Source organism: Mobula birostris, chromosome 9 (genome assembly GCF_030028105.1).
Source record: "Mobula birostris isolate sMobBir1 chromosome 9, sMobBir1.hap1, whole genome shotgun sequence".
Classification (NCBI taxonomy): domain Eukaryota; kingdom Metazoa; phylum Chordata; class Chondrichthyes; order Myliobatiformes; family Myliobatidae; genus Mobula; species Mobula birostris.
Genome location: NC_092378.1, coordinates 100,485,436 through 100,502,897, shown reverse-complemented (window position 1 = coordinate 100,502,897; position 17,462 = coordinate 100,485,436). Strand labels below are relative to the sequence as shown.

Genomic DNA, 17,462 nt, shown 5'->3' with positions numbered 1-17,462 from the left:
GGGCCTTGGGCTGAAATGTTGACAGTAGTCTTTTCCATAGATGCTGCCTGGCCAGCTGAGTTCCTCCAGCATTTTGTGTACCCGTTGACAAGAAGGTCTCCTGGACAACATTCCTCCTCACTCACAACATCGCAGTGTGGGGGGTTGTGACCAGAACCCAAGGCGCAGCCACTTAAGATACTCAACAACACTCTTCTGCTGATTCTTTCCAGCCATTAATGTATAATTTCCAGCATCTGAAGTGATGGTCTGCTGGCGAAGACGATCCTGCCCCTTAACATGCCAATCACGCATAACCCCGCCCACATACCTTTGATAGCATGGACACGCCCCTTCCCAAAACCGTCAATCATCTGGCCCCGCCCCTGTTATTGGGCTGGACTTGCGACCCGCCCATTTACTGTCAATCAGCTGAAGTTGCCCATTACATTTAAGAGCGGGCACGCGTGGCCTGGAAGCGGAAATCTTCATTGCCTTCCCAGCAGGCCTCGAGTTCATACGGATAGCGATGGCAACCCGGGACGGTAGGTTTTGGATACGGCCTGCTGCAGTGTTGGTGATTTCGGCTTAGTCACTGCAGGACACTGCCTCCTAACGGGCCCGGACAATGCAACACACAGAGGTCTTCACTGTAGAGCGGTGGTTGTCGTGGGCTACCGCGAAATTAGGCACCCGAGAGTCGGAGAACTAAGACACCAATGTATAATTGGCAATGGGGGAGGGTGGACAGTGGTGACATGCAAAAGACTCGAGTGGAGGTGGGGAAGGGAAACTGGAATGTAGGAAGGCTCTCTCATGGGGAAACGAGGGTGAGGTCCCGGACCAGTGAAGAAGGGGCTGGGTGGGTTGTATCAGCGTGCAAGGAGGTAGAGGATAGAGTCCAAGTCACCAGTGTTTACAAGGAGCAGTAGGGTTAGTGTGTAAGGGACCAATGTGTACAGGGAGCAGAGGGCTACCAGTCTGTACAGGGAGCGGGGGAGGGTAGTCAGTGTACAGGGGACTAGTATGTACGCTCAGTGGATGTGGTGGTCAGTGAGTGAGAGAGGGTGTGCATACTGGAAGCAGAAGTGTTCCAAGGAACCAGAATGTGCAGGGTGTAAGTGATGGGAACAGTGCAAGGGCTTTCTGTGCAGAGGGCAGTGAGGGTCAAGGGCCTACCAGTGAGGGGGGGGGCAGTCAGTGTATAAGCTCTAGTACATTATGAAGAGCAGTGGGCTGCCAATGTGCAAGAGAACAGTATGGGGCAGTGCAAGGAATAACACGATATATGTGGTGGTTGGGGCAGTATGCAAGGGGCTGATACTTACTGGGAGCAGAAGGAAGGGGTGTAAGGGATGAGAGTGCAGAGGAAGCAGAATGTTGTGGAGATGGAGGACAGCTGCAAGAAGCTAATACTCTGTGAAGTCTATATTTTAAAAAGTTTATGGAAGGGTGTAACAATGAGTTAAGTTGAGGTGTATTCATTATATAAGGTCTAGTGTTTGGGAGTTTCTTGTTTCTGTTTTTGACATGTACAGGAAAAGTTTCCTCAATTAGTTCTAGTGCTGAGACTTTGAGACTGGAATATTTCCTTGAAGTTATATTAGTAATGATAGCCATAAAATAAGATGACTATATAAAATTTATTTCACCTAGTCATTTTGGGAAGGAAATATTCTGGGCAGTTTGTGGCTTTTGAACCAAGTGAATGTAGTTGACTCTTAACTGCCTAATAGTTCAGAGAAAAGTTATTATCTCGTGTTTGCATTATCAGAGTATGTGTATGTTGCCACATACAGCCCTGAGATTCATTTTCCAGCAGGCATACTAGGAAAATCTGTAGAATAGTAACTATAACAGGATCAATGAAAGATCAACTCTTACAGCAATGAGGAAGTGATGAGGTGAACTCCAGTTACTTTCCCTAAGGCAGGCAGCAGGAAGAGCCCTTTTAGTTACTGCAGTTAGGTGGGATTGTTTGCACTCGATTGTAACAATTTGATATTTGCTAGATAAAATTGATTATGTTAGACAATAAGATGTTTTGAATGATTAGAACTTTTGGGGGGGTGGAGGGGATTTGTGTGATGAAGTAGAGTAGAAGAGGGTTCTAAAATACTAAGTGGAGAGAAGAGCTTTGAGTGTAGTTGGAGTAACTAACCTACTGGTAAACATCTAATGTAACAACATTCTGCGATATGCCTAGAGTTCGCACTTTTTATCATTTCCGTTAAGTCTGAAATTGGGGAAGAATTGTTTCACCCATCAGGAAATCGCCGGAGACCAGATGGAATTGTGACTGCAGCGTAACTGGGATTGATATAAAACTGAAAAGGAAGTTGCATATCTTCTAGTTTCTTGATTACCACTAAATTGTGGGGAAATCTCCAATATTGGTAAGAATAACTAATCCAGACACAAGTGAGTAAATTTAGAAGAGTATAGCACAGGAATTGACCCATTGGTCCATGAACATAAGGTGCTTCCCCAGAAATGGTGTGGCAAAAACTAAGTTCAGTCAGAGGAATTGAAGGCATATGACAAATTTAGGGTTAATGAAGTACAATATTGATAGAAAACTACTGATTTACATGGGGTATGAGCCTTGCAAAGAACAGAATGATCAAATGTTTTTAAAAACTCGAAAGACATCTAAGGGGAGGTGGAAAAATAAATCGTATGGATGAAGGAGTTGAGGAAACTAATTTTGTTTCTTGGAGCAGCATTTGAGGAAAGGGCCACTCAAAATGGTAAATATTGATGGGTAAGTAGAGATGGAAGAATCAATCCCAGGTTAAAAAGGGCTGTGGGTCTTGTTGTGAGCTGAATATTGACAGGATCCTATGTGAAATGGACAATACCCTTGGCACTGCAAAGTTTTAAGGACAGTACAGCTGCTGCCTCATGACACTAGAGACCAAAGTTTAGTTTTGACCTTGAGCCCTGTTTATGGATTTTGCACATTGTTTCTGTGACCATGTGAGTTTCCTCTGGGTACTACCGGTTTTCCAAAGATGTGTGGGTTGGTAGATTAAATGGCTGTTGTAAAATACCCTGAGGACATAGATGAATGGTAGAATCTGAGGGAGATTTGATTGGAATATGAAAGATTAAAATTAAATGAAAGGGTCAGTAGTATAATTGGGTAGTTGATAGTTGGCATGGATTTGATGTGCGAATGGGCCTGTTCTGTGCTGTGATCAATTCTATTTCCATTGTATTTGAATGTTTCCAGTTCACATTTCTTTCCTGAAACAATAAATTAGTTTTGGGATCATCTGAGTTTTTTTTCTCTCTTGCAGTGTCATATTTTGTATGATGATAAGCTCATGTTTTAAAAAGGCTTGCTGACTAATGTTTCTGCAATCTCTAAGGGCAGCCTTCAGCTGAACAAGAATAGAAGAAAGATAACAGGAATATCATGTGCATATTAAATTCAGTGATGTTTGGATTGGTAATCCAAATTCATAATTATAGTCAATAGCCAGACATGAACTAATTTAGAAAGTGGAATTGATTCAATCTTATCAATATGTTGCTGAAAATGCATTTATTGTGCAACAAATCTGCTTACTAACTTGTACTGTAATAATTGTCATTTTTGATACGATAGAAACCTTGGCCAGTATCTGCTCCAGAGAAAAATTTTCTTGCATGAAATTAAGTTCTATACCTGCATCTCAGTGGTTCAATTTAATATCGGAATGTATAGAGCTGAAATCCTGATTCTTCGCAGACATCCACAAAGCGGGAAAAATGCCAAAGGGTGAATGACGGAAAAAACATTGGAACCCCAAAGCCCCTTTCCTCCTCACAAGTAGCAGCATCTTCCCACCCCGCTCCAGCTAAAGCATCAGCCCCACCATCCACCGTGTAAGCAATACCCCCTCCCGAAGCCATGATCTGGAGTCCATCAAAAACCACAGTGCATTCTAACACTTCGTCTTAACAGCCCTCCCTCACTGATGCAGGAGAGGGGGATATTGCTCCTGCCACAGCAGGAGGGGAAGGCAACAACTCACCGTTCCAATGTTACAATCTGCAGCGTTGCTTATTCAATTGCCCACGACTGGAGAACCAGCAGGCTCTCCCCATCAAGAAAGAGAGAGACCTGCTGAACCATTGGATATTTGGGTCAATGTGTGTGGTCTATTGAAAGTGGTATTGTAATGCATATTAGGGATTAAATAGCATTGTATCTTTATGCTTTGTTTAAAATGAAGATAATTTTCTCTTGCTTGGTCATGGGGACTACAGCAATATTAATTATGGGAGGATGTAAAGTGAAGGTATTAAATTGTTTCCTTGAAGTCTGCATCTAAAATGTAGGTAAAAGGTTAGGGCATATTAATGTATAAATGTGTTTGTAAGGTTTGCAATAAGTTGGAAAATTTTGCATGATTGAAAATCTACATTGTGGCATTCCTGGCTATCTTTTCTCAATTGCAGGTGCAGAACCCAGTGGAATGGAAACTGAGGCCAGCATAGATATAGGTATTCACCAAGAGAAAGCAGGATGTGGAGCTACCAGTGAAGGAGATTCACCGTGCTTAATAACTGAACAAATGGAGAATGAGGATTCCCTTCCTCAAACCTCTGTTAGCAATGGAGGAGAATCAGATACCAGCAAGGAAATGGTAGATCTAAAGATTATTTGGAATAAAAACAAATATGATGTCAGGATGCCATTGGATAGTACAGGAGCTGGCCTGAAAGAAAAGATTCACTCCCTCACAGGTATGTTGTGAAGGGAGGAGGGGTTTGCACTAATTTTTATTTTGTACTAGTTAATATTTAAATGTAAATTCGCAGTGGTGCTATTGTGCATGACAATGCAGACTGGGACAATTCTTCTAGGCGCCTTCTACGTGGCCAAGACTAGAAAAGTAAGAAATAGACGTGCATTTCTATAGTGGCTTTTATGCTTCTGTATAATTGATATTGTCAACTTTGTCCTCTTGTGTTGAAGGCCCAATACACTGTTTGCTTTCCTAAATGCTTGCTATGCCTGTGTGTTAACTTTGATTTGTGTGGAAGGTCACCCAGTTTCCTTTGAGCTTTGATAGTTTCTCATCTTTTCAAAATAAATTTCCCACTTTTTTCTACTGAAGTGTATAATACAGACTTTTTCTTATTGTATTCTAATATGCCATTGGCTCTTGACTTCTCGGCATTCTTTTCACAACCCACAATTCCATCCAAATTTGCATCAGCAAACTTATATGTTTTACTTGGTTCGGTAATCTAATTTATTGCTGTGGCACTGCTCTATTCATTTTGATCAACTTAATTGGCCTGTTGATTGTTGCTCTTTTCCGTTAACTAATTCTTAATCCATGCCATACTATTTGGAGTCCCATTTACTCACTGTTTTATAGACCTTTGTAGAACTTCTGAAAATCTAAATATACAATACCCTTCGTTAGTCCTGACGAAGGGTCTCGGCCTGAAACGTCGACTGCACCTCTTCCTACATATGCTGCCTGGCCTGCTGCGTTCACCAGCAACTTTGATGTGTGTTGCTTGAATTTCCAGCATCTGCAGAATTCCTGTTGTATACAATATCCTCCATTTTCTTCTATAGCCATTTTGCTAGTTAAAACCTCAAAACTTCTATCAGATTTTGCAAATGATTTTATTTCATTAATCTGCATTGATGTTACGTAAACCTTTCTAAGATTTCATCATTTCTGACACCTCTGTCCCCTTTCTAGATCTCCATCTCTGGAGACAAACTGTTGACTGGCATTTCCTTTTCCCCTTCTTGCTAATCTGTCTCTTGGCACTTATTCCTGCAAGCGGCCAAAGTGCTACACCTAACCATTCATCATTTTCCTCGCCTCCGTTCAGGGCCCCAAACTGTCACTCCAGGTGAGGCAGCACTTTACTTTTGTGCCAAGATGAGGGTGGAGGAGCAACACCTTATTGCATCTGGATCGCTTCCAACCTGATGGCATGAATACCAATTCCTTCTGTTTTTCAAAAAAAAACTTTTCCCTCCCCTCCTATTCCCATCTCTGGCCTTTTAGTTTTTTTTCACCTGCCTATCACCTCCCCTTGGTGTCCGTCCTTTCCCTTCTCCTATGGTGTATTGTCCTTTCCTATCAGATTCTTTCCTCTCCAGCCCTTTTACTTGCCTACTCCCTGGCTTCACTTATCATTGTCTAACTACCCTTCTTCACCTCCCCCCACACCCCCACACCTTTTATTCTGGCATCCAGCTTCCAATCTGTGGAATCTATTCTAAAATACCATAGGTTCTAGTAGTTGTCGTCTATCTTCAGCCTCTTTTAAAATAGATGGTACGTCTGGGTACTGTGAGCTTTTAGTCCCATAAAGGTGGACACAGTACTTGATCTGTTTCTTTCATTTCCCCTGAATTTGTTTGTAAGGGGCACACTTTGACTAATGCTTTTTTCCCTTATCTGAAAAGTTTGTGTAGTGTTTTTCCCCTCAAGATTACTTTTCGTATCCTATTTTCAGTTGTTCTGCATCGTCTTTTAAATTCCTGAGAATTTTCTCAATATTCAGGATTATTGGTCTTTCTGACAACAGTTAGCCCTTTTAATGCTCCCTTTAACTTATCAGCTATGACTCAATCACTTCCTGCTGAGTTTGTGTGCATTATAGGGATATGTACTTGTTGAAAACTGTCTAATTTTTAAATGTAAGCTATTACATGTTTATTATTTTACCTTTTTTAAAAGTTTTGTTTATTGTATCAAGGGTCTTGTGTTTATGTAGGTTGCTTTATTTGGATCTCTAATCCTGGTTTTGGGTTAAACAAATTGCTTCTACATTTTTTATTCTGCTCTGAGAATATAAATATTATGTTCTCTTTAGCCCCCTTAATTACTGGATCATCAACTAATATTCATCATTGCTGTATCTATGGTGACCCATTTGCCTAATTTTTTTCACATACTGATCTAGAAGCCCTCTGTTCTACTCTAATAACAGTAGGAATGAATTCTTGTTGATTTGGTTTGCCTAGTCTAAATTGGTGATCTATGATAATACTGAGTGGCCACTTTATTAGGTACCTCCTGGAGTTGGTAAAATGGCCACTGAGTGTATGTTTGTGGTCTTGCTGTAACCCATTCACTTCAAGGTCTGTTGTGTTCAGAAATGCTCTTCTGCACAGCACGGTTGTAATGCGTGTCTTTGAGCTTCTGTTACCTTCCTGTCAGCTTGAACCGGTCTGGCCATATTCCTGACCTCTTAACAAAGTGTTTTTACCCACAGAACTGCCACTCACTGGATGTCTCTCTTCCCCTTTCTCATACCATTTTGTAAACTCTAGGGATGATTGTGCATAAAAATCCCAGGATATCAGCAGTTTAAGAGACTCAAACCATCCCATCTGGCACCAACAAATCATTCTGTGGTCAAAGACACTTGGATCACATTTCTTCCCCATTCTGATATTTGAGCTGAACAACAACTGCATCTTGACCACATCTGCATGCTCGTATGCATTGAGTTGCTGCCACATTGGCTGATTAGATAATTGCATTAACAAGCAAGTGTACCTAAAGTAGCCAGTGAGTTAATCCTAATTGCATGTGGTTTTAACTTGTATTATCTATATTATCACCTCCACTTTGGGGTCCCTTAAATAGCTGTCTTTTGCTTCTTTACATTCCTTGGTGCTGCCCAAACTGACTTTGCTTTTCTCTTACAACCAAAGAAATTCAACCAGTTGGATATTCTACTGTCTAACTACCTCTATAAATAAACTTGCAGATTACTTTGCCAGTCTGGGATGTGGGCAAAATGAACAATGCAAAATATGGTGAGTTCACTTTGACATTGAGATGCTGTTGAGGTAATTGGTAATGTTGGTGATGGACAGTGTGTTATTCTGACATCAGGATAGCAACTTTTACTTTTTAACTATGGCACTCCTGCTCTGCAAGTGTTTCAGGAGTGGCAGTAGGTAATAATCTTTCCTAAGCTACCACTACCTAGTGGTTGTATCTGTAGGGAAAATCCAGGTTTATTTAGCCAGAGGTATGATAGCTGCATTTTTAGCTGCCATTTGCTCTATCCCAAAATGGTTTGGGTCCCAGGCAGCTAAAATTTCTGATAAATTCAGGGTGACATCATCTGTTCATAATTTCATGATAAATCATTTGGAGGTTATAGAGAGGAGCAAGTCAGAGGGAGGTATTGACCACTGCACAGAAATTGATCTTCATCATTTGCCCTAATAGTAAAAAGCACCCGAGCTAATTTTTCAAATATTGGATTAGGATCAACACTTTCTTTTCAGGTCTCACTCCCGCCATGCAGAAAGTCATGTACAAGGGTCTGCTCCCTGAAGATAAAACTTTACGTGAAATAAAAGTAACAAATGGTGCAAAAATCATGGTTATTGGATCAACAATTAATGACGTTTTAGCAGTAAACACACCAAAAGAGGTTGTACAGCAAGAGGCCAAAGCTGAAGAACCCAAAAAGGAACCTCTCTGTAGGCAAAAGGTAAGTAGCTTTTGTCATAGTCAACATTGGGTTTTATGGGAGCAAGAGATTGTCATTCAGCCCTTCAAGCCTGATGCGCAGGAAAATTTAAGTTGACATTCTAACTTCCACAGATCTTATTTACTCCATTCTGTGCAGTACTTGATTTGATGGGGGTTTTGTATATTGACAGCATCATCTCTACCCTGACACTGCTAGCTGTGGAACTTTATGCTCAGCAAAATTGCTCACAAGGGATAACCTGTGCTATTTTGCTCCGCTTTCTGTGTCATCCATATTGGGGATGTCAGAATTTTTTTTTTTTTGGGTTTAAGCATTTATAAGTATTGTCATTGCTCACCCCTCCTCCATTTAAATCATGGCTACACTAATTGCAGCCAAGTGACTGTTTTCTTTAAGGGAACAAGAACTCTGCCTTTGACAAAACAAAATGCTCAGTCTAAGCTGAGAAAGTTAAGGTGGAATTGGAGCATGGACTCTTTTTTTTGCAACCTAGATAATTAGAATGTTCACACTACTAGAAAGAACTTTGGGGAGTATTTGTAAGTATTTTGAGTTTTTAAGGAGTTAAGCTAAAATGAACCCAATGAATGGCAGACTCTGTTCTTTGGGTATGAACAGAGGAAAAAAGGCAACTGGCATTTCTGTTTGATTAAGTTTACATTGCTGGATCCAGCAGTCAGACAAGCTAGGGAGATGATAGTATTGTGGGATTTGTGATTATTTGAATGGTTTTGATAGTGAGACTATTGGAAAGATTATAGTGTGATTTACTGAGCTTTGGTCAAAACATCTAGATGTAAACTGCAGTAGGACTAATTAAACAAGAGGAGATTCTATTAAATGCAGCCAAGAGTGCAATAAAATTAAGCATTCTCTTACTGGGAGAAAATTGACATAAAACACACAACACAGTAAGGCCCTTTGGCCCACGATGTTTTGCAACTTTATAACCCACTCAAGTTCAATCTTGCCTTCCCTTCCTCTATCGCCCAACATGAACTTCAATATTACTTTTGGCTCTGGTTTTATGAGTTTGTTTTTTTTTTGTGTATAGCAACACAGAAAAGTATTGGACAAAGGAAAACCAGAAGATGTTATGCCATCCATTAAGGGTGTTAAAGTAAGTAGATACTTTTGATATTTGCTGTTTTTGTGACATCTTGTAGCATTTCTTTGTGGAGGATGGGAGATGGGGTCAGTGGAGTTGAAATGCTGATGAACAGTCTGCTCCAAAGTTTGAAATCCAGGCTAATACCTTCATTGTAGTGCCTAGGGACTTGTTTACAAAAAAAATTGCGGACTTGGGACCTTGAGGAAGATTGGAACCTGATGTTGTATTTGGTGCTATTGATGACATCCAGTCACAACACGCTGCTAACTAAAGTCTTGGGCACCAAGGATAGAGCCTTACTTTCTTCTCCTTTTAAAAAATTGGGTACTCAGCAAGTCAGGCAGCATCTATGCAGGGAACTGGAAGCTTCAACTGTCCATCACCCTCCATTGATGCAGCCCATGTTCCTCCAGCATGCTTGTGATGCTTCACAATACATCATTTGCAGTCTTTTGTGTCTTGGCCTGTTGGTTCTGTCTTTTCAACATATTATTTAGTTTTTACATTAAATCAAAAGGTGATGGCAGTTGGCTAGTTCTTGATTTCCTGCTTGCCTAGCGTGTTGGAAACTATTGATCCCTGTACTTTGCAGGAGCGTTTGCCAAGTGTGCCATTGTCCGGCATGTACAACAAGTCAAGTGGGAAAGTAAGATTAACTTTCAAACTAGAGCAGGACCAGCTCTGGATTGGAACCAAGGGTAAGTTTCGAAGATAGTACTTCTATTCTTCTATGCATCATTGGTTATATGAAGTTTAATCAATCTGTGCAGAAAAAAAAATGATCATTTTGCTTCATTTAGGCAAAAATGGCCAGCTTTTTGTATAAACACTAATTAAAACATAAGCTACCTGAGTTTCATTCTCTTCCTACTTCCAAGACCTTTTGGTTTTAAATAGGCTCTCGGGATGCATTTCCTCTTTTGAAAAGAACTGGTTGCCTGGAACACTGAATAGCATTCTTCTATAGCTTAATATCTGCACTGTCTGCCCAAGAGTCACACTAAGAGGTAATGGGTTTGACTGAAAGATTCAGGAGGTTGAATATCAGGATGATTCAAAACAAAAGTTGTGTGATACCCTAAGAAACAACTTGATCATTTGGAATAGCGCATCATCATCATCATCATCATTCAGGTGCCTTGCCGTTTGGCATGGGTGATCATGTCTCTCCATTCATCACAGTCCCTGATCCTCCGAATTGTAGTTACTGCCTCCCCGGTTTCTAACCATGATGTTGTTCCCTCTATCATGTTCTTTCTGTCTGCCTTTTTTCCTTCCAGCTTTCCAGTTGTAACTAAATGTTCTAATGCCTTTTCGCATGGTGTCTAAAGAATTTTGATTGCTGTTTTCTTTTTCTTTTTTTTTGTATTTTTTTTTTTGTAATGTATGTTTTGTTTTCATTCTCTGTAGAACTTCTTTGGTTATCCTGTCTGTATATGATATGCATAGCATTCTTCTGAGGAACCACATCTCTGCTGCTTTGATTCTTTTTTCCATTGCATTTGTGATGGTCCATGACTTGCAGCCATACATCAACATAGGAAGAATGTAGCAGCTGAGAGTTCTAAGGCAGATGTCAGTTGCTATTTTCTTGTTTGTTAGGATGTTTCTCATTTCTGTAAATAGTGGTCTTGCCAATGCTATTCTTGCGTTTATGTCTGTTTTGCATTTGCCATCAGATATTACCCATGATCCAAGGTACTTGGTGAACTTGTTTCAGGATTTCATTTCCCAATACGATCCTACAGTTTGGGATATCAGGTTTCTTTGATATTACCATTACTGTGCTTTAGTTTTCTTTTTGTTTAAGGTTGGGCCAAGTCTTTCACTCTGTGTTGATGATAGGAATAGCGCAGTCAACTGAAATTGAATTCAGTTTTGCCTATCAAAGATTAGAATGGTCAAGGCAAGTTGCTGATCATTGAATCTACAGTTGTTACTCTCAAGGTTTAAGTTCAAGTCAAAGGTTTGTAGGAGTGGTACAAGAAATTGGTGTATGAACTTGTTCATGTCTTGATGGAAAGACATCAAGTTGCACAGCAGTAAGTTCCTTTAAGGTTCTGATGTGGCTGTTTTGTTTTAAATTGTTTCTTAACAGAAAGGACAGAGAAAATCCCTATGGGTTCTATCAAAAATGTGATCACTGAACCTATTGAAGGACATGAAGATTATCACATGATGGTGAGTATTGACTGAAAGGAAGGTGGTGGATGCATGGCAGCAAGGTGTCACTATTGGAACTTCAGTGTTGACAAGGCAGGAGTGAACTGCCAAAAGGAACATGGCAGAAGTTCCGGGTTAGAGGGTCCGGGGAAAGCTGGCAGGATTGTCAGAAACAATGACGACTTTAGCAAAATGTGTGTTTGGGGGGGGGGGGGCAGAGGGGTGTTTGTGTGGAGATTTATAGTTCTTTTTCTGTTATGGCCACTGAGACGTCAGCCTTTATTGCGATTCAGCATGGTGTAGGCCCTTTTGGTCCTTTGAGCTGCACCACCCAGCAATCCTCTGATTTAATCGTAGCCTAATCGTGCAACAATTTACAATGTCCAATTAACCTACCAGCCTCTACTTTGTTGAACTGCGGGAGGAAGAACATACAAACTCCTTACAGGCAATGGCAGGAATTGAACTTTGGGTTGCTGGTACTGTAAAGCTTTGTGCTAACGACAATGCTACCCAGCCACCCCATGGTCTGACTTGCAGACTCCCTCAGCTTATGAATGAGGAGCTATTTTTTGTGTGTGTGTGTGTGTCTAATTGCAGTGTCTCTGACCACTCGGCAGACATGGCCAATAGTGCCTACAAGTTTAAAAGCTCACGAAAAGTGGCACAATTCAACTAAAACATGCCTGCCTCTTGCTACCTTTTGAACGTAGCTCTTATGAAAGAGTGGAGACATTGGAGAAAGTTGCAGTTTCATTCTCCTGAGCAACAAAGGTACAGTGAAGTTAAATGGAGCTCTAAGTTAAAGACAAAGGGGAGAATTGAGGAGAAAAGTTGCCCTTGGAAACTTTGTTTTTTCTGATTCATGATTTGGTGTTGGTATACTTGTCTAAAGGTTGTAGACTTTTGTGGGGAGGATACCATGATAGCATTAATTTTTTGGCTTGAGTAAATAGGATGAATTTAGGGAGATTTAACAGAAGTATTTATTATTTTGATGCACAAAGATTACTGTTATTCAATGTCTTCAACACCACCAAGAAGAACAAACTGGTTGTTCGTTATACTTTAAGATCTTGCCTATGGCTTCATGCACAATAGTTGGATTACAAGGTACTGCAATGCATATGTAGTGGTCTAGGATGCTGTACAAATATAAGCCTCTTTTGTCCATCAGTGGAATTTTTAGTTTGTAATCATTGTTATTCATTTTTCCAGGCATTTCAACTGGGTCCCACTGAAGCTTCTTACTATTGGGTTTACTGGGTGCCTACACAGTATGTTGATGCAATCAAAGATACAGTCCTTGGGAAGTGGCAGTATTTTTGAATGTGCCTCCACCTCTGGCAGTGAAGGATAGACTGAAACCAAAGGACTACAGAATTTATTGGAACTTGCTTAATTACTGGATTATAATTTTTCCTCCCTTCCACCCCATCCCCCTTCTCAAATCCTTGGAAGATGCCAACAATAATAGATTCAAAAAAAAAAAAGTTGAAGATCCTCACCAGAAGCTGGAGGTGGTTAATCCAATGTGACTTTACCTGTGAACATCAAATTAAAAAAAAAAATTCAAAGAAGCAAAACATCAAATTATCCAAGTTCTTTGAGAGCCACAATTATCTACAGGTGATGTGCTAGAAGCATTTTATTATATCTATTATAACATGGATAACATCCCAATTTGGGCTTTTTAAGCATCCATGGAGCAGTATCTGTAAAACAGTACAGTGGCGCTCTACTTGATGTGCTGCTTGGCTCTATCTTTATGTGGATCCATTGTACTTGATATAAAACCAAATTGTGGAATATTTATTTCTTTAAGCAATCTTTAATCACATGTCTGTTCTCAGGAGGTTTCACAATTGGTTGCCTTGTGTTTAAATATCTGCCCTCATGGGCTATTCAGTCTATCTCCATGCCAACAGGAAAGGTATCTGGCCTAATTCCAATTTCCAGTTTTGGTCTGCAAATGCGTAAATTATGGCACATCAAATGTGCCACCAAATTCATTTAAACTTAACTATTCTAATGTTTAAACATATGTACCCTTAATTATGTGTTGCCTCAGTCACTAATTATTTTCACAACCAGATAAAGGCAGAGCATAGAGTAAATGGTGCATAACAAATTCTATTTGTCTGTGCCTTCTCATTGCTTTCAAACTAGCTTTGCTATTTAATTGCAGGCATGAAACCCAGAGATTCCACTATGCAATTATGCAGAACCCACTGTACTTCCTCTGACTTGTATTTGAAAGAAAGCAAAACCATATTTGGATGAATAAATCAGTGTTATTCCCTGATTCCATAGGGCAGTACCTGTTTAAAGCTGCATGACCATTTCCACTTCAATTTTGTTTCTTGGGGCTTGGAGGTTTCAAGGGAAAAATGGTAGATAACAGGAGGGCAGTGGATGAGCTGCAAAGCATTTTCTAGATGTGAGTTGCACTTTGCTTCTACCTATTTGTTCCAGGTAGATGTCAGCTTTACCTGGCATCCGAGGGCAGGAAGCTGGGAGGAGTGTTTGAGTTACTAATGCTTCTGCACGGGGGATTATTCACTCGTGTTACTGGCATTCATCTGTTGGCTGTGCTGTATATCTAGGTTTGGTAGTGTACACATGGCTGGGGAAGGCAAAACTGGTTCAACGGTCAATAAGGAGCAACGCATGTTTTTAAATGTTAGAACTAAACCATCTCTTCTCTTCTCCCCACTTTTGCCATGGCTGCCTTCACCTTTCACAGTAAGCATGCTTTTGAGAAAATTGGAAATGACTAAAGCATCAAGCAACTTCTGAACACTAAATGGCCAATTTTTCTGCATGCCTCTATAGAGTTGTATAGGTTTGCAATGTGTGCCATATAGTTTGGTTCTGAGTCATTTAAAGTGGTGGGGGGAAGGGTTCTTGTACTGTAAACTAATCATCAGATCAAGCCATCGATTAATAATTTCAGAATTTTCTGACTGACACTAAATATTTGAAGAGTGCAGAGAAAGCTTTGCTCTTTGTCTAGCCCATTGAACCTGGGAGTCTTTGGGATGCTGCAGAGGAACCTTGCTTTGTATTTTAACTTGATGTCCATGACTTGGAGGTATTTTGGATAGTGTGGAAAGAGCTGACTGTGTACTTGTATTGAATACTTGCACTAATGGCAATAAATGGAATAGTGTGCAGTTTCTAATCACTGATATCCTTTCTTGGATGAGTATAAATAGATAAATTAAAAGTTGAGTGTTTATGGGTTTCTGCTAGGTTTATGGATCTTAGACCTGATAACTATGAAAGGTGCAATATTTCAATGTAATATGCCATTTTTTAAAAAAAGCAATCCTTTGCCCTGTTAAGTTTTTCATGGCAGAGTGATTCCAGTTGAGAGTGTAAAGGGTCATGCAGTTTTAACAGCAAATAACTTGCAGAATGCATGATTCAAGCACACCGATCTTTGGAAATTAAGGAAGTTGACTTGGTTTAGAGTTGCACTGCTTCGAATTTTAGTGCTGACCATTAATTATCCCAATGTTTAATTCTGAAAACTAGTCTTTATTGCCAATTAAAGTTTGTTACTTTACAGTATCCTTGTCTTCTGTTGCGGGTCTGTATGAAATGGCACTACACAGTTGAGAATTACTGCAATTCTCAATCCCTCACTAATGTCATCTGACTGAAAATGCATTTTATTGGGATACATGGAATAAAGGTGGTAAAATGTAATTCACATACAGGTCAGTGAGATTATCTGTGATAAAGAGCTAAATGAGGCCTGTAGATGGCAACCTATACATAATTTCCCTATGCATAAGTTTGAGGAATTCAAATTGATCTTAAAAAAAAAAGCCAAAAAGAAGTAAGGGCATAAATGTTTCAGATACTAGATTTACAGTGAACAATGCTTGATTAGCCAAATGGCTTCCTCTGGTTCCTTAGTGGATTTTCAGTATCTTTTTCTAGTGTGACAACATGTGTGCAGATAGAAACTGATCAGTCAATAGTTGGAGATTTAGAGGGGAAAAACAAAGGCATGAGCAGGTGCAGAAGTATGATGCTGAAAGTTACAAAGTGACTTAAAAGAACATGGTGGAAATGTGCACTAGCTAAAACCATGGAACTGAATTTGGCCTGACGAAGGGTCTTAGCCTGAAACGTGGACTGCACCTCTTCCTAGAGCTGCTGCCTGGCCTGCTGCGTTCACCAGCAACTTTTATGTGTGTTGGTTGAACTGAATTTGAAGAGGATTTTGTTTTACACTGGCATTGAGGTAAAATAGAACACTTCAGGAAGCTGAGTCTTTGTTCCAGATTGAGAAGAATGGAGAATTAAAGTGACAAATCACATTTTGCACGCTGAAGAGATGTTCAGGGCGGTAGTATCATTAAATAGCTGCTTCCGGTGGAAAGTGTTTGGAGCCTCGCGTTTCCTGTTTGGAATTTGTTCTCAAGTTTAGAATCTGCGGCCAAGAAATGTGTGCTTTTCTCGGGGGAGAGGAAAGGGACGAGATGGGGGAAATGGAATAGATAGTTGATGGTTCTGTCTGTTCCCAGCTTTCGAGGATAGACGTAGTGGAAGCATTGGTATGGAAGTGGCACAGTAAGACCAGGTGCCAGGAGCACTTAAAAGTCCTGTAAAATTGGGAAAAAGCGTGGAGTAGGGAAGGGTTTGAGACGGTAAGACTGCAACGAAGTTGAAGATTTTACTTCGTGTTGACATCTGCGTGAGATACCGATACAGTGATTTGTGTATTGGGAAAAAGGGTTGGTGAAGGGGTGAAATCTAAAAGGCGGATCTCACAGCTTCCAGTAACACCTTATTACTGCTTGTGTTTAACTGGGCTCGACATGCTCCCGGAACGGGAAGTCACAAGAACCCGTCTCGACAGCATTTACAAACAAAACAGCTCCACGTGTCAAGAGTTGTCACTTTCGGTTCGCCGACCCCGCCTCCATCCGCAACTCACACAGATGCTCCGCCCGTCTGGCCGCAGGCCAATCACCTCTCAGCTTCCTTCCGTTCCATTGGTGGGCTTTTATGTTACTCATTTAGTTCCTCCAATCGTGACCGGGGCTCGAGTTCCGTCTCTGCTTGGCCAATCGCGGGTGAGGCGCGGCTGCTCCGGACCGCCAGCGGGCGCGCGCTATGGCTGTCCGGTGACGGTTGGGGCGCGAGGCATGGAGCGGGCCCGGGGGTGGCAGGCGGCGCTTCGCCTTTAACGAAGCGAGAGCCATGGCGGGGCCCCAGTGGCCCGCAGCCCTCATCTTCGTCGCCCTGCTGCTGCATGGTGTGAGACGGGTGAGTCATCGGGCGGGTGGCGGTGCGCTTCCCCTCGCCGTATGGAGTAATGGGTTAATGGTGCGCAGGGGAGGGGCGTCGGTGGGCATCGTCATGAGGGACCCCCGGAGGACGAGGATCGCAACCTCCAACTGGAATCCGCTTCACTGCTGTGATTCCGCTCCTGTGTTTGGGGGTTGCTGACGGTTCATCTACTCTGCACCTGAGTTCATAGGCACGTAGCATAATAACTGCCCCTCCGCGTACTGCGAAAAGTAGCAGAAACTTTTTAGCGTTGTTAGTGACGAGACTGAAAACTCTCCTAAAGTATGGGAACTATTGCTAAAGCGCGTCAACTGCAGGGGAATTAGTGTAAAGAATTTCTATGTCGTTGAAATCTGTGGATATTAAAAGGGTTTTGGTCCAATGAGGTGCGTCTGGTTCTAACCATACACGT

The 17,462-nt window shown here is 41.2% G+C and overlaps 2 protein-coding genes across 6 annotated transcripts in view; both read left to right on the top strand.

Annotated features, from left to right (window-relative positions):
* The first annotated feature begins 429 nt into the window (after positions 1-429).
* On the top strand, positions 430-15,316 carry ubfd1 (ubiquitin family domain containing 1). 2 transcript variants are annotated; one of them, XM_072268463.1, is made up of 7 exons: positions 430-524; positions 4,429-4,716; positions 8,255-8,463; positions 9,521-9,586; positions 10,170-10,275; positions 11,676-11,758; positions 12,959-15,316. In XM_072268463.1, exons 1-7 carry the CDS (start codon positions 509-511, stop codon positions 13,067-13,069), a joined length of 879 nt encoding a protein of 292 aa, XP_072124564.1. In that variant the 5' UTR covers positions 430-508; the 3' UTR covers positions 13,070-15,316. The 2 variants fall into 2 exon arrangements, with proteins under 2 accessions (XP_072124564.1, XP_072124565.1); XM_072268464.1 differs by lacking the exon at positions 430-524 and adding an exon at positions 2,092-2,375.
* Positions 15,317-16,790: 1,474 nt separating this feature from the next.
* Positions 16,791-17,462, top strand: part of ern2 (endoplasmic reticulum to nucleus signaling 2) — a 92,959-nt gene continuing 92,287 nt past the window's right edge. Inside the window, exon 1 of one of the 4 annotated variants that reach the window (XM_072268461.1) lies at positions 16,791-17,026. In XM_072268461.1, coding sequence (XP_072124562.1) covers positions 16,961-17,026 — 66 coding nt within the window. In that variant the 5' untranslated portion in view covers positions 16,791-16,960. The remainder of the gene's footprint in view (positions 17,027-17,462) is intronic. The other 3 variants (XR_011887231.1, XM_072268456.1, XM_072268458.1) reach the window with 3 other exon arrangements.